The sequence below is a fragment of the Miniopterus natalensis genome, chromosome 1 (assembly GCF_054644295.1).
Source record: "Miniopterus natalensis isolate mMinNat1 chromosome 1, mMinNat1.hap1, whole genome shotgun sequence".
In the NCBI taxonomy this organism is placed as follows: domain Eukaryota; kingdom Metazoa; phylum Chordata; class Mammalia; order Chiroptera; family Miniopteridae; genus Miniopterus; species Miniopterus natalensis.
This window is the reverse complement of record NC_142081.1, coordinates 59,821,758-59,849,625: the sequence shown is the minus strand read 5'-3', so window position 1 is coordinate 59,849,625 and position 27,868 is coordinate 59,821,758. Positions and strand designations below refer to the sequence as shown.

Here is a 27,868-nt window from a genome sequence, read left to right as displayed (position 1 = left end):
GCACATTCAGTGCTGGCTGAAGTGAAGCCCTATGCCGGCTCTGGCGGTACAAGGTGCCCAAGACACTGCCCCTTCCCGTACCTCAAAGGGACCTCCCACACCTCCATGTGACCTCAGCCTGCTGTGCCCACCCACCCCGCTGACCCCGCGAGCATGCTCGGGCTTGGAAAGGCACGTCTGTGGGTGTGAGACGGAGCCACAGCATTTGGTAAGTAGGGGGAAGCAGGGTAAGTGTCCACGCTGGTCCCATCCTGGCTTGGGGACGAAAGGAAGGGAGTGCACCCTGGGCTGTCAGGCTGCCGCCCCCCCTCCGCCGCCCCGCTCCCGCGGAAAGCTCTGATGTTCCCCGCGGTGGTGGAAGAGGGTATGTGGGTGTCAAGGACTCACAGACCAGGCTCTGCTGTCGGCTGGAAATGGATGAGGGTTCCACACTCTGCTTCTGAGAAGGGTGAATTAGGAGCTGGAGTGGGGGGCGGTAGGTGAAGGGGAGAAAGAGGAAAAAGAGATGCGGGTGAGGGGTTACCGAGCCAGGACCGACCTTGCTTGAAAGGAAAGGAGACGTGGCAGGCAGGGAAGTCGGAAAGATGAGGCAAGGGCGGGAGGGGCTTCTCAGCGGTCGGGGCCCTTTCGCTGGAGTCTGGGGCCCTTTCTGCAGGAAGGGGGGGGTTGTCCTCGCTTGATTTTCGTCTGGTCTTCCCGAAGCTTTGCCCTGGGGGCAGCAGCCGCTGGGAAGGGTGGGGGTGTTCCTTTGCCCGCAGTTTTCTCCAGTGGGTGCTAGGGAGGAGAAGGGGGAAAGAGGGATGCAGAGGGGTTACAGCCAGGGCGGGGACAAGATAAGATTTCTCGGGGGGGGGGGCGGTGTAGCAGCTGGGGGATTGGGGCTCCAGGGTCGGGTCACCATGGGATACGGGCTCAGGCTATGCAGACGAAGAGAAAAATCCAAGAAGCGGAGAAAGAAAACCACCACCCGCCACCACCCTTGGCACCGTACCCCTCCCCCAGGCCCCACCACTCCCCGCACCGCCTCCCCCAGCCGCCTCGTGCTGCCCCCTGCGTTGGGACGACCGACCCACGGTTCTGATTGGCCGGAGACTGGGAGGGGGAGCCGAGGGCCGGATTGGCTGGCGGGGCCAGCGCAGGGCGGGGCGGCTGATTGGCGGAGCTGGCCGAGGGGCGCTCCGCTGATTGGCTAGGGACGAGGAAGCAGGAAGGAGGGTGGCGGAGGCTCTGCTCTTGGGGAGTTTGTGGAGGAACCGCGAGCGGCGTAACGGATCCCGGAGCCCGGCCCCCGCCGTCCGCCCGTCCGGCTGCCTGCCCCGCCCGTCCGGCCCTCACCGTCCGCCCGCCTCGGCCCGCCCGCCCCCCCGACGGCCCCGCCCGGCCGCGGCCCCCGCTCCGCCCGCCCGGCCCCGGCCCCCAGGAGGAGGCGCTGACGCAGCAGCGTGGAGCCCGGGAATTGAGCGCCCCCGGGGGGTTCCAGCCGCCGGATTCCAGCCCGGCTGGGGCCTGCGGGCGCCCAGAGCCGCGCCGTCCGCGCCGCCGTCCTGGTGAGCTAAGGGCCGGGGTCGAGGAGGGGGGAAGGGGCGAGCGGGCGGGAGAGAACGAGCAAGGGAGGCGGACGAGTGAAGGGGAGATGACCGGCCGCCCGTCAGCGCGCCCCACCAAGCGCGCTGCGCCGCCGCCCCCGCCAGCCCGGGAAGGGACGGACGGACGGACGACGTGAAGCAGGTGCGGCCGCCGGCTCGCTCTCGCAGCCTTCCTCCCTGGGGTCCGGCGCCACGGTCCCGCCATCGGGGAGCGCGGCACACCTCGAGGTGACAGCCCCCGGGGGCCGCTCGCTTCGATGGCCGGGGGCGGGGTGGGTGGCGGCCGTAGGGTGGCAGCTCGGCCGTGCGGCGGCGGCGCGGGCGTCCCGGGCCGCGGAGGGCGGGAGAGACGCCGGTTGTTTCCTCGCCGCGGCGTAGCCGGCTCGCCTCCGAGTGCGCGGGCGGCGAGGCCCCGGCCCCCCCGTGCCGCGCCCCCTTCCCCCTTCGCGCCCCCTCCCCCATCGCGGTCCCCGAGGCTAGGGGCCGAGGCCGGGGGCGGCGCCGCGGGATTGCCCGCTCTGGGTGGGGGGCGCCCTCCCGCGCTGGGAGCTGACCGGTCATTGCTAGATGGGGGGCAGGGGATGGGGGCCGCGCTGGGGTGGGGGGTAGTTAGACCCGACCGGATCGGACTAGGAGGAAGGGAGGCGCCGAAGACGGAAGGGAACCGGTTCGAGAGGCGAGTGTGGGCCGCGGGAGGCCCGGCGGGGACCGTGCAGAGCGGCGGCCGAGTCCGAGGTGGGGCGGAGGGATCGAAGTTGTCAGACCGCCTCCAAGTGACAGCAGGACCCCGTTCTCGTGGCCCGGCCTGGTCCTGCTCTGCCCGCCTCGCGGCCGCTGCTTTGGGGCCGGGTCAGGTCGAGCCCGAGGGGCCCGCTCGGCGTTGAAGCGCCGGACAAAGGCGGCGCCGGAGCGGGCGCAGGTGGTGGCGTCGGGGAGGGGAGCGGGTCCGAGCTACCCACCCCTCGGGGCGGGCGACAGGCCCGGACTCTGCCCGGTGAATTGCGGGGGCACCCGGGGTGCCCGCCGGGAGGAGCTGTGGCACTGGTTCACAGTTCCAGCCACGGATCGCCTCGAGGTTCTGGGAAGAGTGGGGTCGACCCAGCCAGGGTGGAGGGGCACAGGGGCAGAGGTGGGAGTGCATACCCTGGTCCTGGCCTGTAATGACTTGGTTGCTGAACTCACTGAGGCAACAGGCCGGTGAACCACTAGAGCCTGCCAGGAATAAGGGGTCTCCGCAAGCAGTCTGCCCACGGAAAGAGGTTTAATCCTACCTGGGACATCTCCCAGTCGTCCATTGTCGACATTTTTAAGAGGATAGGTATCAGTTGCATTGGGGACTAGGAGACACCCTCCAGATGTGCTCTAGCAATCCATCCACAACTGCTTTCAGCACTTTTTTTATTTTTATTTTAGTCAAAGAAGGTACCCACATAGGGAAATGAGAAGCTGAGTTTATAAATTCAGGCAGAAATTTAATGATTAAATACAAAAGGCTTCCAATTCTTTTCCTTTGTGCCACCTGAGGGACTTTACTTCCTACTTTCTCCATCTCCATTTCTTCTGGAAAAGGGTCCAGGAGGGACACTGCTGTGCTTGGCCAGCTGGAGGAGGACACTTTGGAACCAGTGGCTTAAGCTTTGAGTTCCTCTAACCCCACCAGTGACCATCTCTAAGCTAGGTGCTGTTTTCCCGTTTGTAAAAACCCACTCAGAGAGCCTGTGTCCCCTCATGTGACCCCCAAATGGAAGAGTTGGGAGCACAAAGACAGGGAGACTCGGGCTGTATAGAATGCAGACTTCTGCTGAGAATCTGGGTTTGAGTCCCACCTCAGGTAGGTGTTGGTGAAGAGCTGCTCCCAGCTGTGGTTAGCTTTAATCTCACCCTGCGAAAGCTGCCTGCCAGCCTTGCTTAGTGTGGGTATGGAGTTAATTTATGGCCACCCTTCATCCTTAGTGGGTCTAGACCCCAGCCTGAATGGAGTTGAGGCTTGTGGGAATGAGTTGTCTTACCTTATGTGAGAGACTAAAGTTTGTTCTGAGATAATTTAATTGTATGTCTAAGATAAAGAGAATGATGAAGGCCCTCGTGCCTTCTCTGGGGCTACACGGTATGTGATTTCTTTTGGTGGCAGTAAGAAGGGGGTGACCTGGTCTAGCCATGGCATGTAAAGGGCTATTAATTGCCAAAACAGTGGTTTTCTTCTTCGACAGGCTCTTCCCTGGCAGGAGTCTCATGTCAGTCAGCTCAAGTGTTTAGGAGGGTTTGCTCTGGAGAAGTTAGCGAGTGAGGAGGTTCTCTCTTTTTTATATCTCCTTCCTTTTCTTCCTTTCTGTTGCCCTGCTGTCCCCATGTCAGACCTGTGTTGTCATGGCCTCCCTTTTTCTCCAGCTTCCTCTGGTCCTTATGATCCAGTCTGTACACAGCTGCTAGATCATTCTTCTTAAAGCACTTCTTTCCTGTGTCACTCCCCTATCCACAGACTTGCAGTGGCACCCCTTTTCCTGCAGTCTTATCCCAGATAGTTCTCCTCTGACTCTCCCCTAGCCATGTCATCCACATTTATCTCCCTGCATCTTTGCTCCTGCTCCTTTCCACAGTTGTCCCCAATGAGGAGCCCTTTGCCTTCCTCTTCTCCCACCTGAACCCTACTCATCCTTCCTCTCCCTGTCACTCAGACCACTCCAGGCCAACATTGAATGTCAAGTGTGTGTGTGTGTGTGTGTGTGTGTGTGTGTGTGTGTATTCCAGGATTTCTGATAGAGTGCTATACACATGGCTTTTGTTGGATGAATAAATGCAATTGTCGTCTTAGTTGGGTGGGAACAGAGGGGAAGCCTTCGTTTCTGCTTCCCCAGCAATGCTTAGTATGGAGCCCTTTGTGGTTTCCAGTCTTTTCTGTCAAAGGTATGTATAGATAGGGCATGTTTGGGGTGTTTTAGCTTGGGAAACAAATGAAATTTAACTGTTTCTGATATTCTGGCTGGTGAAGAGTCTGTCCTATGAATTGCTCACATGGCACCATATAGACATGAATCAGAAAAAGACTATAATCCTGTTTTTCTCCTACCTCACCACGCCATTCCCTCCACCCGGCTTTGCTGCTCTTATGCAATTTTCCTTGTTGTCCATGCTAAATGAATCCATATGTTTTATGTCTTCTCAATCCTGGGTGTAAATAAGGGAGAAAACAGGGTTCTGAGAACAGAAAAGAAAAGGATTCCTGGGTCTGACCCATGGATGGGACTTTGGGGATGTGTTGGAAGAGGTGTTTATAGAGGCATTGCTGACATGGGAGGCATGATCAGCGCCACACTGGACCCATCAGAAAGGAAAGCTATGATCCCGCTATCTCAGAACTTCAGTTTTTGTTTGCCATCAGCCCTGGACCATGGGGGAAATGGGAATGAGGGCTGGTGACTGGTTTGAGTCTGGACAGTGAAAAAATAAATTCTGCATCCATCCCCTTTCCCCCAAACCTCTCTTTTGTGCCCCAGTTTGATGATTAATGGACCAGCATTTCCCTTCCAAGCTGGAAGGCCACCCCTCACAGTTGCCATGGCAATGTAGACCGCTCCCCGTCAATTAAAAAAAAAATCCCTACTTCTCTCCTTGCTTCTAAGAACCATAGCTGGAGACAAGCTACCTTAGAATGCCGCTCCTGGACTCTCAGCTGCTCAGGCTGTTTTTGCTGTGTGTTCTAGAACATAGTCCTTCCTCTCTTTCTGGGGGTTTTCTGAGTTTCTTTATCCTGAGCAAATTGTGCCCCTCTTAGATCCAGCAAACCCTGAAACACTTCTATGAAAAAGCGGAGAAAATTAATATTTTTTAATTCACCTGCAATGCAAATTAAAAACCAGAAAGATCCCTTTTCTAACTTTTCCTTTGGGGTTAAAAAAATCCCCTCCACACCTTCTCTGATGTGTAGGGGTATAAGTTGGGGAGCATTTTGACATCTGTAAAGGAAGTTTCAGTAAACCTGGAAGGAATTCAGCCTTCCAATATACTTCACATTGGAGTTCTATAGGGATTTTCAGTTTATTTATATTTTCATTTCTCCCTACCTCTCTGTCTCAATATTCAGGAGAATGTGTGTGTTTTTATTTTATCTTTTCTTATTCCTTTTGGCCTTGCTTGGGCAACATCTGGCCTCAGCACCCTGTCTCAAGGTGAGTCATTAAAGAGAAAAAAATCTTAAGGGAAAAAAGTCTCTGGAATTGAGAAGTAGCCTGTGTTGAACTAAGGCTGCCAGCCGAAGCTGCCAGGTTTATGGAGCATTATACAGACAGCCCCAACATTAAAGGGCCTCCTTTTTATGAATGGGTTGGGAAGAATGTAAATAAAGCAGCATCTCTCAATGGGGAAGCATTTTACATAAGCAGCACTACCCCGGCCTAAGTATTTATGGGAATTTGCTAGCACGGTCTGGCAGGACTGACTTCCTTTGTGAACTTGCTGTTGTGCTTTGGAGGGACAAGGAGGGTGTGCTTTGATACTCAAGGCAGACCCAGCACTCCTGCTCTGCAGGTCCTGGCCTTGACTTGATAGGCCAGCTCTTGGCTAGAAGTGCCTGTTAACCCTGAAAAGATGGAAAATACAGAGTGTAGTCAAAAGCTCATGATGATTGGAAGCACAGGCTCTGACGCCTGGGGTCCTGAGATTTTGCAGCTCCTGACCCTTTGTGCTTCTTTGACCTCCCAGGAACGGGACAGAGAGGATCTAGATGATGAAATCTGGCCTGGTTTTATGGGAGGCACGTCTAACTAGAGTAAAATGGACTGGTTTGAATTTCAGTTCCTTTATGTTTCCCCTGCCCACCTCCTGGTATGACCACTAATGAGCAGTAAACCTGCTAACAGGGAGGAAGAGCAGTGGCAGCCGGCCTGCTCAGGGCCAGACAAGAACTGCTGAGTACCAACGGGTCCCTGGGGCTTCACTGAGGGGAACTGGTGCCCTGCCTTAGGCAACTTGGTCTAGAAATGGGACTAGAGGACTGTGGGTTTGGTGAGCAGGCCTCAGGGCAGTTATGTCCAGGACTTTGTGTTGTATCTTGGGAAGGATTTTCATCCAGATTCCATATTTCCCAGTGGGCTACTCCTACAAGGGTGTATTATTTACCTGATTCAGGCCCCCCCCCCCCCAAAAAAAGAGATAAAAAATAACATTGTCCTTGAGATCCTCTGGCCCAATCCACCAGGAATAAAAGAATGGATTTGTCTCTTAGCCTCTCTGAGTTGTGAAATGGGAACTTTTTTTCAAGGCACCATGACCAAGATATCTGAATGAAAAAATGACCAGTGACTTTTCTTAATTAAAAGGATGGATACAGGCTGGAACTTGGAGTCTACGTCTTCTTTCTCACCTCAGTTTTTCTAGTGGGTTTGGGAGAGGGCGAGGTGCTTCCCCTGTCCTCATTTAAGGAAAAGGGACCTGTTGCATATCTGCTTTTTGTGACCCTGGGATCTCACCTGGAGTGGTGCTGACTGCTCCTACTTCCAGTCTACCTCCACTGCCTGTTTGGGGCCCCCCCACCCTCTCTAGGTACAGCTTTCAGTTTCCTGTCTGCAGAGGAGAAGGGTAGCCCACACTTAGGCCCTTCTCCAACTGCAGCTAACTTTTGAAATGTTTGGGGGGAATTTCAGTTTATTAATCACATTCTTTTTTGGCTAAGTGGTATAGAGGTGAATTATCTGTTTTTAGAGGATCTTTATAGAAATCACGGGAAAGGTGTTAGGTGCTGCTTGATGCCAGGATATCCTGACAAATATGCCAGAAGGGAAGATTCACATTTCTACTATAGGCCCTCCTCAGAAGTGAGGGGCAACCCCTGTTGTGTGCCTGAAGAAGTTCACTCAGTTTGGACAGAATGTAAAAACTGATGAAATGACTATAAGACATGATCTTGAGAAAACTGAAAGAACTTGGATTTATTTGGCCGCAGGGGAGGTAGCCAAGGGGCAGTTACTGTATCTTCGTACACTAAGGTGGCTGTTTGGAGTATGACCAAATTTCAGTCTTCATTGCAGTTCGGGTTGGAGGAAGGATATTGCACCTGATAAAAGAGGTGTGGTTAGATGTGGGAGGGAAGTCTGTAGACTTTTCTGGATTTACTGTAAAATCAAGACAACATGCCTTTGAAGCCTTTACCCCTTTCTAGGATATAAAATGAGTTTGTTTTCAAAAGTGTATATAAGATTTTATTGGGAACTTTGAGCAGACTTCTCTGTAGAAACAATTTGTAAAATTATGTTTATGTTTCCTGGCTGGCTCACCAATGACATTTAATTGGAATACACTTTCATTTCCTTTGTGAAGAAAAATTAGGAAAAACTAATAATGTGTTGATGCCAATAATTAAAACAACACAGAAAATCAAAAGTCAGTGTGCACACTGATCTTGAATGCTGGTCTGTGACCCAGCTGTCCTGTGTTGCAGTGGTGGTGTAGATAGGTAAAAGAATTTGCCTCTCTGTACCACTGTTTTCTCCCTTTTCCGATGAAGTAATAACAGCTATCCTGTGAGTTGGTTGTGAGGATAAATGAGAATGAATGTAATGTGCTTAGGGTGGCACCAGGCATATAGTGAGTGCTTGACAACATGAGCCATCCTGTTAGACCAGAAGCCTCCGTGGTGGATCAAGGATTCCCTACCCTGCACACTTAAGGGATTCGGGGACTGAGAATGCTAACTTTGGTCCTTTGCTGCTGAGTTCACCTTAGTATTCGTGACATTATCTGTCTTTATAGAAGTGTGCCTCTAGTACCAATCTTGTTCTTTTAGTGGCTGTGGGTAAGAAGTGAATGAGAGGAATATTTTCCTGAGATAGCTGGGCAGGTCGGGAGAGAGAAGAAAGAATGATAGTGAAAGAGGGTTGTGCTGTCTAAATGTGAGATTTCCTGAAGTAGCCCTATTCAACTGTGGCTTCCACTGAAGAGGCACAGTGGACTCCTGGGGATGGGGGAGAGTTTGAGGGTCAGAGTTTCTTGCCATGGGCTCCAAGTGATGCCATTAGTTTAGGGTAGAAATATTATATGGGATGGGGTCAGGTGGGTAGCCAGATCTTCATTCATTCTATTAGTTCTTATTAAGCCCTGTAGATGAGATTTAGTGGTAAGGAAGGCAGAGCCTGCCTGTCCCCTTAGAGCTTACATCCTAATGGGGGTGGCACAGATCTCTTAGTTTTAGTTAAGTGTGAGATACTCGGGTGCCTATAACTCTAGTAGGGTCTGCTTTGTGGTTCTGCTTGTGCTCGTGGAGCGTTGGGAAGGCCTGTCTTGCGTCTTGTTCCTCGTGGGTTCGTTCAGGAGGTTAACACCTGCTGGGGAGGCTGAGGGCAGAGCTCCCATCTCTGCCTGACAGTTTCTTCTGTTCAGGACAAGAGATAGCACCTCCAGTCTTGGCAAGCCATCTTAGAAATCTTAGTTGTTGGTTCCTGGAGTGTCCTGGTGGTTAAACCAACACATTCTTTGCCACTCCTGGCCATGGACCTGGAGCAGGCTGGTGAGCTATTGTGCTTTTTGAAGAATGGTGTGTTAGTAACATGAGATTTCCACCTGATTCTGCTGAGAGTCTGTTGCTGAGCTTTGGGGAACCCAGCCCTGTTACTGTTTTATTTACCCTACATGGTTAACTGCCCACAGCAAATGGGTCCTACTTCAAGAGATTTGCTTCTGGTTCAGCCGGGGCACTGTTGAGTCTGGGTGAGAGGGACTGAGGGAACCTTAGCCTGGAGCTCCCTTGTCCCCAGCCTGAAATAAGTCTACATGGAGCCAGTAGGGCTGAATCTGGGGAAAGGTGCATTTGTCTCCTGCCTTTTTCTATTGAAAAACTTCAGCATTTTCTGTTGCCCCTTCCTGCATCCGAACGTTTGTGAAGCCAATTCCTCAGAGTGCTGCCCACTTTCTATTTGTTTCGTCAGTACACCTGGCATGAAGGAGGCCCTCAGTGTCCGAATGAAGTCCCTGCTCAAGTGGGCCCTCTGAGAAGCTGCTGTGGAGCGAGAGCTCTCTCCACCGAGTTCCAAGTACTGCATCACAGCCCCTTTCACACTCTCTTGTCCTCTGTCTTCTACCAAGCCAGATCTCCAATTTCTTAGGCTTTTTTGCATTTTTCTTCAGCACTTAGCCTAATACTTGAAATATAGGGGGAAAGAATGAGTTCATATTAAGCATCTTTTGTATACCAGGCACTCTGCTAGGCACTTGACACATTCTTCACTTGATCCTCATAACATCCTTGCCGTGTAAACATGGAAACCACGGCTCAGAGAAGTTCAGTTCCTTGACCAAGCCCACTAGGATTAGCAACAGCACCAAGTGGCATCCAGCACCATGTGAGTTTTGCCTCCACTGTGTTGAGCCATGGGGAGGGGTAAGCAAATGTTGGTTGACTGAGCAAAGGTCACAGAGGTGCCATGTGCCTGGGAATGAGCCTCGGTGCTCTGGTTTAGCTGGACCCACCCCTGCAGGTATGGGTGTACCTTGGGCACATAGGTGCTGTGCACTGGGAAGAAGCTAGGGAAAGACAGATTGCTTCAAGTAGGGATATGTGCCTTTAAAGAAAGCCAGAAAGTCTAGTTTTGTATTGTATCTGAATGCCTTCTAATTTGTCAGGTTAGAGTTTCTTAAAGCAGAGCATTGTGGTATGACTAAAATACAGTGCTCTCTGCCCACTGTCCTAGCTCCATGTCTGTGTGTATATATTGACTTCTAGATCCGAGGAGTACACTGTCTCTCAGACCGCTACCTGTAGGAAGGACCTTGCCCTAAGAGTAGGGCACTGGCAGCTTCCAATAAGGAGGAGATTACACCAACTCTACTGTTAATATATGTAGTTTTATACTTAATTACTATTCTAATATAAAACAGGGGGTCCACTTTATTATAATCTGAGTTAAATTCCCCTCCCCACTAAGATTTGTATTCCTTCACACTTACAAGAGATGGGATGTCTGGCTTTTCATTTGGAGCCAGAAGTAAGTTGAGGTTCAGAACACTTGGTACAGTTCTGGGCCTGTGTGTCTGGGCTGTCCTACTGGGTTGGTCCGAATGGACAGGATTAGCCAAAGACAGGGCCAGCTACACCCCAGACCCCACGTGGTATGGCTGTGGATCTTCCCAACAGGGCTGCTCCCGTCTCTCTGGGCTCCTGGGAGCCCCCAGTGTGAAGTGTGAGGAGCAGGTGGTCCGACAGGCTGTAGATAGGCTTGGTGCCTCCTGGGACAGGCTCAGCTCCTCAGATGGCTGCCAGACCTGAGGGCATCTATAAAACAAGCTGTGTCCAGGCGGCTCAGGCCAGTTCCCTTTGGTTGGGAGCGCCTTGCTTTCTGCCCAGGTGTTTGTAGGATCCTAACCTGATTTCAGAAACCTGCAGTAGTGAGTAAGGCTGAATGGGCACCAGAGAGGTGGGGCCCTGGGGCTTGAGGTCATTCCTTGCCGCTGCTGCCAGGGACTTCTCTCTGCGAGTGCCCACAGTGAAGCAGCAGTCAGATGGCACCATTAGTCAGAACACAGCCCTCTGACCCCATCCCCTAGGCCTTTAGCATCTGAGGAGCTCTCCTTTCACTGTAGAGTTGAGTGTTTCTCAGAGGTGTGGAGCTGTTGTTCAGGGTCTGTTGGGATATGGTTTCTGCCTCTGCCCTCTTGCTGTGTTGTAAACTGAACATTCCCACAATTTACCCCACAGTGGGTCCTGCATGGGGAAGGAGTAGAGTCTCAGTCATTCTCTGGGGTTGACACTTGGGTGTTTTCAGTGGACTAGTAGCAAAGCAGAGTTGAGGTACACTCTGGGTTTTCAGATTTCTCAGAGGAAGCTTGACTCCGGTGGGGAACTGCCGAGGCTGAGGGCAGGCCCACCTCTGTCTGTGGGTCTGGAAGAGGGGAAGGATGTTGGTTCCTGCCCTGGTAGGCTCGTGCACAGTGACTCTGTTATCCTTACCATCACTCTTAAGTAAGGTTCATTTTGTTGTATTCTTTTTAGGTGAGGGCTCTGAAGTTCAGAGAAGTAAGTTGCTATGAGGGGCAGAGCTGGCATTTAAATCCAGGTCTGCCTGACTCAGAGGTTTGTTTCTGCTCTGCCAGCTCTTGGGGATACCAGCCACATCTCTTTGCCTCGCTTGATCATAAGAATTTCAGCAGCTTCACCTCTCTCTTTTCCCATGAAATAACATCAACTAAATTAAAATGAACTGGAGCCTGCCTTTGTGCTCTTGCTCTTTTTCTCTAATAGAAGATTGAAGAAATTCAGTGTTCATGAGAAAGTGTTATTTCTTTGGTGGGGGAGGGAGGTGATTCCAAGAGAGATCGCACAGGAGGGCAGTATTTAACTCTGTCCAGTTGTGTGGCTTTAGATATAATTGGGAGGTGGTTTGGGTCATGGCTCTTCTTGGCCCTTACTCTGGTCATCACCTGGTCTGCCTTACCAAAGGTTTCCTTAAATACTTCCCTCCCATTAAAAATAAACCAAAGGTGGCACAGAGAGGAGAGAAACAAGATGGCGGCGTAGGGAACAGTTGTACCCGCAGTTTCTTGCAACCACATCAAAATTACAACTAAAATACTGAACCACCATCACTCAGAACCTCCTGAAATCTGGCTGAACACAAGCCCTACCACCAGGGAACTGAAGGAGCACCGAGACCACCCTAGGTGCATGAAATCAGAAGGACTCTATGAACCACACCCTCAGGAAACCAGACATAACAATGCCATGGCTGACGTCAGGACCTGATACAATGATCAACTACTTCCTATCCTGGCCCCAGCCAATCAGTGGAGCCCATCACCCAAATCCTTTAGCCACCATGATTAATGATTTTCCCCCTATGTAACCCATCTCCTGGAAGCCATTGGGGAGCTAGGTCTTTGAGCACTGGCTCACCTGTGACTCCCGGTATGGTACCACCTCCTCAAATAATAAACCCTTATTTTCTTGTCTGCCAATAAATAAATAAACCCAAAAGCCTGAAAAGCAAAATTAAAAAAAAATGTATTTGGGGGGCGGGGAGAGGAAATAACAATTTGTTGTTCCACTTACTTATGCATTCATTGGTTGATTCTTGTATGTGCCTTGCCTGAGGATTGAACCCTCAACTTGGCATGTCAGGATGACCCTCTAACCAACTAAGCTACTGGGCCAGGGCCTGAAAAGCAAAATGTAAAATGTGGTGGCTAAGAAAGGTTTCAGGAAGGGCAGTAGGGCAGAGCCCTGAGTCTGGGGGTGGGGAATGTGGCTTGGAGCTGGGTAAGTAAAGGGAGAACCTTGGTCAAGACTCAGGACCTCTTCCTCCCACAGATCAGCCTCTGCTTTCTGGAGAGATCTGGGCTTGATCTGCCTGTCCAGGCCCCGCCCTAGTTTTCCCCTCAGTGGTGCCCCACAGCTCACACTTCTCCAAGCCTCTACTCCCTTGTACACACACCTTGGATGCGCTCCACCTGCATTGGTTCAGGGTAGTACACAGTGCTGCTGCAGCCTGAGGGCAAAAGACAAGTCCTCCTTCCCTTTCTGTTTTTGTGGAGATCACTTCCCCCAGCAGACCCTGCTTTGACACTCTAGCTGGGCCTGATTTCCCCCTTGATTTCTGGACCTGTGATATTCTTGGGCCTGAGATGGCCCATTGGCTGTCTTTAGAGTACAGTTGTGACTTTGCCCCTGGTTGGTGTAGCTCGGTTGGGCATCTTCCAGTGCACCAAAAGGTTGCAGGTTTGATTCCTGGTCAGGGCACATGCCCGGGTTGCGGGCTTAATCCCCAGTAGGAGGCATGCAGGAGGCAGCTGATCAATGTTTTACTCTCACATTGATATTTCTCTCCCTCCCCCTTCCTCTCTCTAAAAATCAGTAAAAATATATTTTAAAAATAGAATACACTTGTGATTTTGGATTCAACATGTGGTTTTCTGGTCTTTGGCTTGGAGAAACCACCAGCAGTGGCTGTCCTTCATTGTAGCTGGCTGTTTGCTCTTCAGAGCTGGGAACAATCAGACTGGTTTTCTTCAGTGAGAGCTTGCTTGACATGATCTAGGTGAATGGTAATATGGCCTGGGAAGTCCCTCCTAGGAACCTTCTCCTGAGTGAGCCTGAACTACCTGTGCCTGGGAGGACAGGGCTTTCCAGAGAGGAAGAGAGTAATGCAGAGAGAACCCAGGCACCCTTGTCTCTTGGCAGTGGTAGAAGTTCCTGGTTGAGCTGGTATATAAGTGAGGGGGGCATGACAGCAGAAGGATTGGCAGAACTGGAATGGGAACCAAGCCTACTGCTTTCCAGGATCTACTTTCCCCCAAGGAGCTGGGCCACCCCCTGCAGGCTGGATCCCCTTCCACCCAGCCCCATCTGGGGAGGGGGGAAGCTGCAGCCTGGGCTTCAAACCGTGACTCACACTTGCGCTCAGTTTGGAGTGCAGTGAGGCAGGCAGCAGAGACCCCAGCCTCTTCTCAGGATGGTGAATGACATTGCAGCTTTAGGCACCACATGAAAACTAAGAGTTGTTTTGCAGTGTGCCTTTGATGGCATTGGGTGTATTTAGTGGGTGATGGGATTTGGAAGAATCAAGGGAGGCTAGCAGAGGAGGCTCTTATGCTTGAGTTGGAAATGTGACTCACTGTATGATTTAGAGGTTTCCCTGATAGCCAGATAACCCATCAGTGGGGGAGGGTGGGGGGGACACTGGGTGTCCCTGAGGGACTGGAGGTAAAGAGAGATACTCTACAGTGAACAAATTCCTAGGTTCTGGGGTTAGGCTCCTGAAAGTGGAAGGCTCCCCCCCCCCCCTTGGAACATTTTGCCTGAGAGGGAGAGACTGAATAGGGAGCAAGTGCCCCAATATCCCAGGACCATCTATCCATGCAGCCAGTTCACCAGTCAACTTGGGGGGAGGATTGGGGAGAAGCAACGGCAGACCAGTCACCCTCAGTTAAGAGTTCTTTCTCTTTTTCACTTTCTGGGCTTGAAAGCACTTCCCTGTGCTCCGTCTCTTTCCCATCCACCCCCTCCTTGCTCTGTACTTGTCCTCATCCTTAAAGGCCACAAGCCCAGGTGACCTCAGCCTTGGCCCTCTGCCATTCCCAGGCCTGACTGGTAACTTGGGGCCTGTTGAGGGGCTTTGGGCCCTGCTCAGCTGTGTGGTCTTTTCACTGTCTTCCATCTCAAGGCCCTCTGGGGGTGGGAGAGGGCTGGTCCTTGGCTTTCCTAGGAAATACAGATGTGCCTCTTTGTTGCTGCTCCTCCACCTCTGGCACAGGGGTGCCCTTGTATTTGAGAAAAGAGCCAGTGGGTTGTAAGTACCTGGATACATTGCTTATCAGTATGCTGAGCAAGTAGGGATGAGTGGTCGCCCGGATTAGAAGCAGGAGTCTAGGGGAGCCTAGTAGATGCCTGGGATTTTTTAGGACTTCTCCTGTCTGTGCTTCAGGAGTGAAAGGATTTACCGTCTGTGACTCTGCATCATGCCTGGGGTCTGGTCTCTGGGCAGTGGCAAGTCATTACACAATGGCCAGAGCAACCCCTGGCACGCTCCCTCCCTTCTCCAGTTTTCCAAGTTCTTTCTCGGGTGAGGGACACGTCCTACACTGCCCTCAGCCTGGTTTTCTGAGTACTCTGTCTCAACTAGTGCAGCTTGTCTCAGGAGAAAAGGTAGTCAGTGACCCCAGCCACTGACGCAAAGCCACTGAAGCTAGCTGGGAAGGGTTCAGGAATCCCTGGGAACCCTCAGGCCTGGGACTTTCTGGGTTAAATCCTTCCTTAGCTGGTTTGCTCAATGGTCAGAGCGTCGGCTCAGGGACTGAAGGGTCCTGGGTTTGATTCCTGCCACGGGCAGAAATCTCGGTTGCAGGCTTGATCCCTGGATGTATGGGAGGCAACCAATATATGTGTCTGTCTCACATCGATATTTCTCTCTTCTCCCTCCCTCCCCCCCTCCCCCCCTCTCCTCTCTTCCCCCTTCTACTCTCTCTGAAAAGCAATGGAAAAAGTATCCTCGGGTGAGGATTAAGAAAAAAAAAAAATCCTGGCCCTGCAGGAGTTCTCTGAACTCCTGGAGTAGAGTGACCGTGAATAACAATTACAATGGGAAAATTAGTCTGAAAAGCCTGGGCTAGCTGGATAGGGAGGGCAGAGCCTCGCCTGGCACCTTACCTGGCAGCGCCTTGCTTTGGGTTGGAGAGTAGGTGAGGAGTGAACAGCTCAGTAGTTTCTGACCACTGGCACCCCCCCCCCCCCCTTCATTGCGTTGGTTGTACCAGCTTCTAGCACACACCCAGCTTTGACGTCTCTCATTCAGAATGGGTTCCAGGCTGCCCCAGGTATGTTGGGGATGGGGAGAAATGTTTGACAAGCACAGTAAAGGGGTGGTGCCTGGTCATGGGCGTTTTTTTGTCAGGGACTCTGGGCTTCTTGGCACTCCCCAGTCCTGCCTCCTGCCTGGTGTCTTGCCTGTCAGGTGGAAGACCTGAGGAATAGGGCAGGACTAACAAGGCAGCTCCTTAGCCTCCTGAGTTAGTTCTCTCCATGATACTTTCTTTTCCCAGCTCTTAGTGGCTGTTTGGGGGGGGGGGGGGGTGGAATAAAGATGTACCACACTAGTGTGTGGTCTCTGCATGTTATCTCCAGGAATGCTCGCCCTGGTTTTACCAACATCCCTTCCCCAGGCACTGGCACTATTTAGGCTGCCCTTCCCTGGAATCCCCTGATTCCAGGTGGGCCTGGCTGGCTCCTAGGACTGGCTGAGACCTCTCCTGATCACCAGCTCCTCAAAGCCAGGCCTTTACCCTTTCCGGGCTTTTCCAGCAAGACCAGGTTATAGCTGTCCTGCCTTATATGCCAGCAGGGTGTCCTCACAGGCTGGACTTTGCCTCCTCCACAGCCCAGCAGGCAGGTTCCTCATCTCAACTCCTCACTGTCCATCTCCTTAGCATCCTGTGGCCAATCTCAGAAGCCCTGACATGGGGTAGGGGGTTGGTAATATTTTTGAAGGAATAGATGGTCTCTCACCATCCAAGCCCCCAATCCTGGCTTGGTGTCTTCAGAGCCTCCTCCTGGCCTGAGATAAGTATCTAGTGGGAGAAAAACAGAGAGAACCAAGAGCATTGCTTCTAGCTCCTCCTGTCTTCTGACCCTGGGGCCTGCATTGCTCTGTAGGCTCTCCCAGGGCTTAGTTCAAAGAACAACCCTAGGTTAAAAGAAGAATGGGTCAACCATTCCTTGCACAGCTGCTGGGTACCCTGACCTCACTGGACTTCTGCACTCTGGAAGAGGGTTCCGTGAAAATCTAGGCTGGAGATAGGGTGAGGGTAGGCCAGAGTTACTGTAGGTAGGGCTGGATGGGCTGCAGTGGGGGGAAAGGCAGGCAGCACAGACCAAGGTGGGCTTCTCTCATTACCTGCCTTCTGTCCTGCAGATTGGAGGTACTCCATGACACACACTCGGAGGAAGTCCCTTCCCATGCTGAGTTCAGGCCCCATTGGCCACCGGGAGCCCCTGCAAATGGAAGGCAGCAATATGGAGCAGGGGGCGGAGGGTGTGGAGCCAGGCATGCCTGAGAGCCCAGGGAATCTCACAGGGCGCCGCAAGAACTACCCACTGCGTAAGCGCCCCTTGGTTCCTGAGAAGCCCAAGGCCTGCAAAGTGCTGCTGACCCGCCTGGAGAATGTGGCCGATCCACGGAGTGCAGATGAGGCTGATGAGCTGCCTCCTGACCTACCCAAGCCCCCCAGCCCGGACCCATCCAGTGAGGACACTGGCCTTGCCCAACCCCGCAAGCGGCGCCTGGCCTCCCTCAATGCCGAGGCCCTCAATAACCTGCTGCTGGAGCGGGAGGACACCAGCAGCCTGGCAAGCAGCCGCCGCAGTCGTGGGGGAGACCCCCACCATAGCCGGGACCGTGACAGGGCCGCTGGAGGCTGGTCTTCCTCTAAGAAGCGGCCCCGGCTGGGGGACCTCAGTGGAGGAAGTCGGGATCTGTCCCCAGAGCCAGCACCAGATGAAGGTGCCCGCCGAGATGGTGACCCAGCTCCCAAGAGACTGGCCAGCCTGAATGCAGCTGCCTTCCTAAAGCTGAGCCAGGAGCGGGAGCTACCCCTGCGGCCACCTCGTGCCCACCCAGAAGCAGACAGGCGCTCCACTGATCCACCAGCACTGAAGGCCCTGAGGCCAAAGTTGGCCAAAGTCAATGGCAAAAACTATCCCAAGGCCCAGCAGGGGGCTGGCTCTGGGGAGGCCGCAAGCCCACCCAGCTGGCAAGGGTGCCCTGAGGAGCCATGGCTATCTGCAACCCCTCGTGGGCCATCTAGCCAGCTACCTTACCAGCCCCTGAGCAAGGCTCTGGAGAGCCCGTTAGGGCTGCGCCCCCACCTGCCTCTGTTGATGGGTGGGCAGGCAGCCCTGAAGCCAGAGCCTGGGCGCCCAGGAGAGGAGTCACCTGCCCCCAAGCAGGAACTGCACCAGCCCTCTTTCCCTACAACTCAGCTGTCCCTCCTGCCGATGCCTGGCAACCCCGCCGACTACAGTGGGCTGTGTGGTCGGCCTGAGCTCACTGCGCTAGGCAGCTTCTATCTGTATTGCAGCCAAGATGGGCTGCAGTGTGGGGGCTACTCTCCCTGTCCCATGCTCCCCGAGAGCAAGCTGTCCCCAGTGGCTGCACCTACCGAGGGGTTTCTCTTGGCCCCAAGCTCAGTGCCTGCCAGTACCCCTTTCCTGCACCCTCCCTGGGGCTCTCACTACTGCTCCAGCGAAGACGCTGAAGTGAATGGCTATAGCATCTGTGAAATGTTGCCCTCTTCTCTTACCCACATTGGCACTACCTGTGGCGGCTATTCCTACAAAATGCCTTTTGCAGCAGGTAAGCCTTCCTGAGGATGGGATGTACCAGGGAGTCTCTGAGACAGTGTCCCAGGAGGGTTGGTGGTTGGGCTCCTTGGAGTCTAGCTACTACTGAATGGGAGATAGGGGCCTTTGAGAGGGGAATACTTCCCTTGTTTAGTGCCCCAAGCCTAGGAGTAATCCCAGGATGGAGCCCCTGTTTAGCTTTTAGCAGCCCTGCTCTGTCCCCACTGTATATGGAGAGATTTCTTGGCCTGACAGCATTGGCTTCCATAGGTAGCATTGTGGTGGTATAGAGGGGTAGGAAGGGCCTCTCCTCCCTCCCCATTGGGATTTTCAATCTTAGACTCTTAGTAGCAAGTTATTGAAATTAGAGCTTTTGCCAAGTTGTCCCCATGTCCCTTCTGTCCTCCTTGAAGAAAGCTAGAATTTCTTCTTTCCAGGAGCCCAGACCGTTCAAGTTCAGCCAAGTTCAACATTCATGGGAAGGGTGGAGGGTACCAGGCCCAGTGGATGGTACCAGCTGCATTAAAATGGCTTCACCCTGGCTGTACAGGCTTTGAAAGAGAAGTGCCTGGACTTAGCCTCACCTTGCTAGGGCTGGGTGGGGTGGGCACACTCCAAGAACAGACAGAGTTCCCTGGCACAGACAGGGTGCTCTCAGGGCCTGTGGCTTTGGTGTCTGCCTTCCTGGCAAGACCTAGACACCTGAGAGGCTCGTGATGCAGCTGATGAGACACCCCCACAGTGATCTCTCTTCCCCAAAATTGGCAGTAGTGTCCTCACATGCCTCTCCAGGCTCCCTTCCTGGCTCTTGGGTGGAAACAAGGTGACCAGCACCATCCTGGCTGACAAGTCTGCCCTGCTGCTGGTGAAGTGAGAGGCCAGGCCTTCCCAGGGCTCCCTTCCCCCACACCCCTTCTTGTGGGGGTCTATAAAACAACTTTATAGACCAGTTGACTCTGGCCAGACTGGTTGTTTCAGATTCTAGTGTGAGTCGGAGTTCTAAGAAATGAGAACAGGCTTCTTCTTGGGCTTTTCCTTCTCTTTTATATCACTTTCCAAGTCTAGACACCTAACTTGTGGGACCCAGTGCCCTTACCCTCTTGCCCTGGGACCATGTGTAAGCACCATGTGCAAGCACCCTGTGCCAGGCACTGTTCTAAAGCACTTTGCAGATGGAAGGCCACGTGGCATGTAATTGAACATAGACTGTGGAGCCAGACTTGGAGTGAAATGTTCTTCCCCCGCATGTGAGACAAACCAGTAACTAAATGTCTCAATTTCCTTAATTGTAAAATCGGAATAATGGTACCTGCCTCATAGGGTTGTTAATACATTGATAAGAAAACCACCTAAGACAGACTACGTGGTACTTGCAACTGCTGCTTCTATTGCAAAGCACTGAGAGGTAAAGTGACTTGCCTGAGGTCACACAGCTAGTAAGTAGCAGGTCTGGGATTCTTATCCTGGGCTGTCTGATTCCAGCTCCCCTGCTCCTAAGCACTGTGGAAGCCCTAGAGCTAAAGGAGCTGTTTCCCTTACCTACCCCTTTCTTCTTTTAGGCTAGAAGGGGAGATGGAAATGTCTGTGGGCCAGTCTCTAAGGTTAAGAAACACCCTTGGCCAGTCACTCTGACAATCCACCTTAAAGGCCCCTGAGCCGACCTGTCACCTCAGTGGCCTTTTGGTTCACACTTAGAATTAAGATAGGAGCAGGCTCTGAAAGCAGAGGCCAGGGCAGGGTTGGTGCTTGTCCTTACCTGTCCTGAACCTCTCTCTCCTTTTCCCAGAAGGCTGCAGGTCCCTGGGCCAGCTGGAATTTCCTCTCCCAGAAGCTGGCCACCCAGCCTCACCTGCCCACCCCCTCCTGGGATGCCCTGTTCCCAGTGTGCCACCTGCAGCAGAGCCTGTCCCTCACCTTCAGACACCCACCTCAGAGCCCCAGACAGTAGCCCGTGCATGCCCTCAGAGCGCCAAGCCTCCTAGTGGATCCAAGTCAGGTCTGCGTACAGGCTCCAGCTGTAGGCACACTGTGAGGAGCAAGGCTGCCCGCAGGCCCAGCCACCCCAAACAACCACGTGTCCAGCGCCCACGCCCACGCCGCCGCCGCCGCCGCCGTACTAATGGCTGGGTACCTGTTGGGGCTGCCTGTGAGAAGGCCGTCTATGTCTTGGTGAGTACGAGCTCTTAGCTGATGGGAAGAAGAGGGTGGCAGTGGGGACACAGGACCTGCAGGGAGTTGGGTCCCAGGAACCCTGGCTCTAGCTACTCTGAAAAGTAACAAGGGACCAATCATGCTGGCCCAGCCTGCTCCCATTTCCCCTACTGATCCTATATTGTGCACCTTGGGGAGGTCAGGAGGTACATACAGACACAGCTGATGGCTGCTATCTCTGTGATTCTCAGGGAAGTTATCTGAAGTATCTTTACCCCCTCATCCCTGTACCCGCTATCCCTTCTATTCTGGATTTTTTTTACTTATTTTATTTTTTTCTCATCCAAGGATATTTTTTCCATTGATTTTTTTTTTTTTTTTTAAGAGTGGAAGGGAACGAGGGGGAGAGAGAGATGGGGGGGGAGAGGGAGAAGGAGAGAGAAAGAAAAACATCGATGTGAGAGAGACAAAACAATTGGTTGCCTCCCACGCCTGCCCCAACGAAGGCTGGGAATTGAACCTGCGACCAAGGTATGTGCCCTTGACTGGGACTCAAACCCTTGACCCTTTGGTATGCAGACCAGTGCTCTAACCACTGAGCAACACTGCCCGGGGCTTATTCTGGATTTTAAAATGGAGGACTTGCACTCAGTCGGTGGTTTGGTTGGAGTGTTGTCCTGTACATCGAAAAGGTTGCAGGTTTGATTCCCAGTCAGGGACATGCCTAGGTTGTGGGTTTAATTCCTGGTACGGGAGGCAACTGATCAATGTTTCTCTCAGATCAATGAAACATATCCTCAGGTGAGGATTTAAATAAATTAAATAAATAAATAAAATGGAGGACTTTTGTAGAGGCTTTTTGGATAAGCATGTGTAGGAAAAACTGGGATGGGCAGAGAGAATCAGTGATAGAGGAACATCTGGGATGATGAAATGAATGTTGACTAAAATTTATTGAGCACTTTTGAGCCAGAACTGAGCTGATTGCATGCATTATCCACTTTCATCCTCACCACCACCCTATGTGGTATGTACCCCATGTTCCTATAATTATCATTTCACAGATGAGGAAACTGAGGCTTAGCAGTAAACAGTTTGCCTTAGGCTACTCCACGTACAGTGGTGGTTGAAGGGTCAAACCCAGACTGTCCCATTAGGAAACATGAGGACCTACACAGTGCTGGGGGTTTGGAGTAAGAGTCAGTTGTTGGGGTATGGTGGTCAGAGTGCAGCCCCACAATCCTTTTTGTGTCATTGGTTTGTTGCACAGGATGAACCGGAACCAGCCATTCGAAAGAGCTACCAAGCGGTGGAGAGGCATGGAGAGACCATTCGAGTCCGGGACACAGTTCTTCTCAAGTCAGGCCCACGAAAGACATCTACACCTTATGTGGCTAAGATTTCTGCCCTGTGGGAAAACCCTGAATCAGGTACCCACTGCCTAGAATTTGACCTGGCACTGATTTCCCCTTGTTTTTGGCACAGTCTGCTTTCCACTCATCCAGGATCTGTCTGCTACTGAGGGCTACAGATGGCCTTGTGACTTCTGTTGGTTCAGCTCATTAGCTTTTCCAGCCACCAGAACCTGGGCACCTGTCCCCCTTCCTCACCTGTCATTGCTTTCCCCTCCTTCTCCCTTCATACCTAATGGCATTCCAGGCCACAGAATGCCAGGCTTGGCCTGAGGCAGAGGACATGGGTGGCTAGAGCCTGCATGATTGGCTCAGCACTGAGGTTGGATGAGCCTCCAGGGCAAGGGGCCATCCTGCCTGCCTGTCTAATAGCTGGGGTTGCCAGCTCAAGCCATGACTGCTTCTCTTGTCGTCCCCCCCCCCCCCCCCAGGTGAGCTGATGATGAGCCTCCTATGGTATTACAGACCAGAGCACTTACAGGGAGGCCGCAGTCCCAGCATGCACGAGGTGAGTTGCCGGGCAAATGGGATGGGGAAGGCAGGGGTGGCAGAAGGAGAGGTTGTAACACAAGAAGATGATATGGGGAGGGCAGCTGTGGGTAGTCAAGTCCCTAGATTTGTTACCTTGGATGCCAGAGAACTTGGGAAGGGCCTGGGTTTCAGCTTCTTTTCCCCAACTCATGTGTCAAAGAGGATAGGAACCTTTGTCTAGAAAGGGAGCCCTTGCAGGTAGGGGTGCCAGAATGTGTCTTCCTGTGGACAGGAAAGGGGAAGTGAAGCGGCACACCTACCCCCATTTGAATGCTGTATGCAGCATGAGAGGGCGCAGGAGAAAGACTGCTTCTAACATCCCTTAGCACCATACCCAGTGGTGTGCTAGAAGTGGTACTATCCTCTGGGTGTGCTGTCATCATTCCCCATCCCCACCTCCCTCACCCCCAGCCAGTCTGCGCCCTCTTTTACTCTGCCAGGAAGATGCGCACCAACTCCCCTCCTTGCCTGGCTTGGGGTTAGGAAGCTTAATGACAGGCTGGAGGGGGCATCTGGCTTCTCCAGAGTAGCACAGAATCTGGGAAGAATGCCTTGGGATGCCAGGTGGGAGGGGCAGTTATACTCATATTCCAGGGAAGCTCCCTGACTTTTAGGGCACTAGCTGGAGTGATCTCAGGTCAGGAGTCTCAGCAGAAGGGTTGGAGTTAATGTCCACCTTTTCCCTAGAGCTAGGTGCTTCCAACCTCGGTAACTGATCTCCTCTCTCCCCTTGAGCCTTTGCAGAATGAAGTCTTTGCATCGAGGCATCAGGACCAGAACAGTGTGGCCTGCATCGAGGAGAAGTGCTATGTGCTGACATTTGCGGAGTACTGCAGGTGGGTGGTGCCCTGTGTTTCTGGCTAGCCTCTCCCCTCAGACTCCCTTGGGCTATTTGGGGGCTGCCTGTGAGCCCCAAGGGGATCTCACTGGGCCTGACCTCCTAGAATGTTCTTCCTTACAGCCTACTTCTGCCATCTGATTTAAAAATATGTTTCTTAAAATATATCTTTATTGATTTCAGAGAGAGGAAGGGAGAGGGAGAGAGAGAAACATCAATGATGAGAGAGTCGTCATTGATCGGCTGCCTCCTGCATGCCCCCAACTGGGGATCGAACCCACAACCCAAGCATGTGCCCTGACCAGGAATTGAACCGTGATCTCTTGGATCCTAGGTCGATGCTCAACCACTGAGCCATGCCCGGCCAGGCACCATCTGATTTTTTTTTTAGAAGAAAAAAATTGTTACCTGTCTGAGACAGAGTGGTTGGACAGAATTGGGGGTGGTTACAGTACTGCTCTCAGAAAAAATCAAGGAAAATTGGCAGCTGATCATGAGGGAGGCCCTGGCAGGTGTGGTTCCCCAGTGACAGAGAAGGTAGACTGACAGTTGGCAGAGAGGGTGTAGCCCTCAGGACACAGATGGAGGCAGCACCTCGTAGGGGTTAGAGGTGACTTTTCAGTTCTCTGAACAGGGTGGGAAAGGGATTGGTCTTTCTGCAAAGGCGGCTTTGATAAAGACAGTGAATGATGTGTCACTACAGATTCTGTGCCATGGCCAAGCGCCGAGGCGAGGGCCTTCCCAGCCGAAAGACAGCACTGGTGCCCCCCTCTGCGGACTACTCCACCCCGCCACACCGCACTGTGCCCGAGGACACGGACCCTGAGCTGGTGTTTCTTTGCCGCCACGTCTATGACTTCCGCCATGGCCGCATCCTCAAAAACCCCCAGTAGCCTCCTCCTGCCCACATTGGGGCTGCCCATGGGCAAGTGGGGCTCAGGGCAGGGGGCACTGCTTGAAGCACAGCACTTGGTTAAGGGGCCACAGGGGCCTGAGGTTGCTGGCCTGTGGTTCTTTTGGGGGGAGGGCAGGGGCCCCTCTGGGTTCCGGGTCTTAAGGGAGGGAAGGGGGAGGCCAGGGTATAAGAAAGCAGCGGAGCCCTCAGGTTGGCCCAAGGTACTCTGTGGTCCCTGGACAGAGACTCCTGAAGGAGCAGTCTTCCCTGAGGCTGGGCCAAGCCCGAGGGGCATGGGGCTCGGGGGAGAAGGGAGGTACTTCAGGAACAGGCCCCACAGGCCCTTCTTTATCCTCCTCTGGGCCCTTCAAGGGAGAGTGGGAGCCAGCTTTACCTCACCCACTGTGACCCGCTGCTTCCCCATCGGCCTGGGACCAGCCTCTTTCGGATTCTAGCGCAGCTTCCAGCTCGTTAAAGCCTTTGAGGCATAGAGAACCAGAGTCTGGCTTCCAGAGCATCGATTTCCTCTTCCTGGATTCAGGGCCTTTCCCTGGCTTTCCTCCTTTGCCCCTGCAGTCGCCCCTGGTGCTGGGACAAGTTACCTGGCCCTCAGAGTCATGGATGTCAGCTTCCTGTTTGCCTCCTGGTGAGGGGTGCTACCCAGCAGGTCTGGCTTCCCTGAAGTTAACTGATCAACATGGGGTAGTCATGCCTGGGAGGGCAAAAGGGAGCTGGGAGGTGGCAGGGGGCAGGGGACAAGGAAAATTGCTACCTGATTTATTGAAGACTTTTCCTCTTGCCTTACACTTAGAGGTTCTAGGAAACCTCTTGCAGAACTTCACACATGACTCTTCAAGCCACACCCACCTGAAATCAAACCTGCCTTTATTATAGTATGTTGTCACAAGTCCATTTGTATTGTCCCACAGCATAGCAGATCCAGCCCCAGGGACAGCCCCATAAGGTGGCAAGCAGGGCTGGGACTCCAGAATCTTTGATAAGGCATGAGGTGGAACTGGGCTGAGAGGTGGTCTTGGGCCCAGGCAGGCTGTTTTAGCTCTAGCAGCCCACAGTCTAGGTGAGACCCAGGATGGCCTGGAGCTCCTGAGCTTTGTCGCCAGGCAGTGAGCCCAGTGCTGAATGGAAGTTGTTGGTGTGCTTTTCAGCCAAGAATGTCAGGAGCAGCAGCAGTGCAGCCTTGGTGTCCAGTGGCATCTTGTCAGCCTGAATGAGGCTGTAGGTACACAGGAGTTCAGGAGCCACATCTACAACCTGGTCAGGGCTGCTCTGGTACAAGAAGTTGAGGTGCCCTATGGTGACCCACTCCTCCAGTAGCAGGGCATGCAGCAGGGCAGCCAGCACCTGGGGCTCTGGCTTCCTTGTGGGGCTGGCCATCAGGCAGGTGAGTGCTCCACAGATGTCATCATGAACACAATCATGACACTCCAATGCCAGGAGGGTCAACAGGAGCCCCACCAGCTTGGAGAAGTATTCCTGGCAGGGCAGCCCAAAGATGGCATAGCTCCACATTTCAGGGGCGTTCAGCAGCATGGGAAGCAGGTGGGACACAAACAAGCACCCAGTCCCTGAATGGACTCCACCAACTTCCCCACAGCAAAGGACTTTTCTGCCCCTGTGCAGCCCTGTTTCATCTCAGAGCAATAATGTCAAGAACCCAGTGAAGAAGGGGGCAAAAGCGTCTTTCCCCGGCCACAGCTGCCAGGGCAGGAATGGCCTCACCAGCGTCCTCTAGTCCTCTATAGTGACCGCATCATTTTCAGCCTGGTCTTCATCTTCTTCCTCCACAGTGTCCTGAGGCTGTCTTCCTCTGCTGCATGGCCTTGAGCATGTTGCAGAGCTCAGCGAGGCACCCTGGGGCCTACAGTGTGAGGGTCCCACAACTGTGCAGCATCCGTCAGGGCCTTCAGCATGGCCATCACCACTTGGCACTCCTTGTGGTATGCTGCCTGCATGTAGGACGGTACCACCTGGGCCAGGGTGGCCTGCAGAGCAGCAGTGTTGGGTTCTGGGGGGCAGCTTTGACAGGCCTTGTGCAGCACACAATAGAACTGACCCAAAGCCTCATGGGCTGTCTTGCACACACTCAAGTGAGGGCACTTCAGAGCTTTGAATACTTCAGAGACTCTCCATGTAGGGAAGGAAGGCCACACTGGTGTTCCCCTGCCCTGTCACCCCTCACCCTAGTCTTTTGTAGATTGCACTAATTTACATCCCAGCGAGAAACAACACTGTATCAGTCCACAGACCTGCTGAGCTACAGCCACTCACTCTAGGAACTAAGGACTGCATTTTGTTCTTGTTGCCCAGGGGCCCTTTTCTCACGTTGCTCCCCAGAGTAGATTAGGAGACTCAGCCCCCTGTTGTCCTTTCCAGGACTAGGCCCTGGCCCTGAGGCTCTCTGTGAGGGGCTGGAGCAGCCTGGTTCTTTCCTATTTGTACCAAAGAGGAGCATGGTGGGGAGAGGGAGAAGAGCCCTGTGTGGCTTGGGCCTGATGCTGGGAAACTGCGTATGAGCACATCCCTGGGGGCAGGGGCAGACCAGGGCCCCACAGGCTGAGGAGGTGGCACTGGGTGAGGTCATGCAGAGTCTGGAGAGGGAGATGGAAGTGAATCCTGAGGGTACCCCCAGCAACCCTGGCTTTGTTCTGTTCTGAGAAAACAGCTGCTCCTGCTTAGTCATTGAGGTGGTGGAAGCTTGGAGGCTTCAGAGGTTAATTTACATGGGGAAAGCCCAATCCCAAACCTAAAGAGAAGGAACTCTGGTTCCTTTGGGAAAAGCTGTTTAGAGGAAAGCATTGGTTTAGGAGCCCTGTGCAGTAGGAGAGGTTGGCCGAGTAGGGGCTCTGAAAAGCCAGTCACAGAGCCTGCTGATTCCCACGGTACTGAGCCCTTGACATCTAGGAACCGAGCCCCACCCAGCAGGAGAAATTTAAGACCCCTCCTCCCAGGGTCTGCTGCCCAGAACTTAAATGCTTTTGAAATCTCTTAGATGTGGAAATATTTTTTCGAACCTAAAAATGCAGCTGGTAGAATTTCAATGGAAGCATAATTCATGTAAAATATATTTTAGTTGATAATTTTGTAAAATGCACTTTTTGTGTGTGTCGACCCTGGTTTCTCAAATCTGTATTTCAGTGTTTACAAGGGAGGGAGGACCTTTCCTCACCTCCCTTTTAAGAGAGATTAGAAGTACTTCTTTAAGAAAAAAAATAAATTTGAGAAATTGTATTGATTTAGAAAAGGATCGTTTCCTGTGTGTCCTGTCATCTTTTTGTGTATGGCTGTGGAGGGGTATTTATTTTGTGGGTCCCTTTTAACACTTGCAGTGCAGGGGCTCACTAAAACCCGTAAGCAGAGAGCAGGAAAGCAGAGGGAGGGGAGAAAACGGAACAAGAGTTAACTTAGCACCGTTGTAGCCAGAGCCACCTGCCTGGAGTGAAATCCTTGGGTTGCTAGCCCTTACGAGGCTAGTGACCTGGGAACTGTTCCCCAGATAGTTGTACAGTGAAGATAGCACCTCATCACCTTGGGTCATACCCTTGGGAAGCTGGCCAACAGAAATTGGCCTAGGGCCCCAGTATCTAGCAAGTGGTACTCCTTGCTGAGGGAATGAAGGCTCAT

The 27,868-nt window shown here is 52.9% G+C and overlaps 1 protein-coding gene and 1 pseudogene across 5 annotated transcripts; one reads left to right on the top strand and one right to left on the bottom strand.

Moving 5' to 3' along the window:
* The first annotated feature begins 31 nt into the window (after positions 1-31).
* BAHD1 (bromo adjacent homology domain containing 1) lies at positions 32-27,618 on the top strand. Of its 5 annotated transcripts, none has more exons than XM_087822292.1 (7): positions 32-227; positions 16,973-18,412; positions 20,186-20,568; positions 21,821-21,980; positions 22,394-22,470; positions 23,229-23,329; positions 24,035-27,618. In XM_087822292.1, the coding sequence occupies exons 1-7, from the start codon at positions 32-34 to the stop codon at positions 24,222-24,224; spliced, it is 2,547 nt and encodes an 848-aa protein (XP_087678418.1). In that variant the 3' UTR covers positions 24,225-27,618. The 5 variants fall into 5 exon arrangements, with proteins under 5 accessions (XP_087678418.1, XP_016075919.1, XP_087678411.1 ...); XM_016220433.2 differs by having other exon boundaries at positions 168-208; XM_087822285.1 differs by lacking the exon at positions 32-227 and adding an exon at positions 1,428-1,547.
* Positions 25,301-27,868, bottom strand: LOC107542959 (importin-4 pseudogene; annotated as a pseudogene).

Excerpts from the sequence above, each read along its gene's own strand:
- BAHD1 (XM_087822292.1), top strand. The coding sequence starts at position 32 with ATGCCGGCTCTGGCGGTACAAGGTGCCCAAGACACTGCCCCTTCCCGT. Across the intron at positions 21,981-22,393 it reads GTGGGAAAACCCTGAATCAG|GTGAGCTGATGATGAGCCTC; the intron begins GTACCCACTGCC and ends CCCCCCCCCCAG. Across the intron at positions 23,330-24,034 it reads ACATTTGCGGAGTACTGCAG|ATTCTGTGCCATGGCCAAGC; the intron begins GTGGGTGGTGCC and ends GTGTCACTACAG.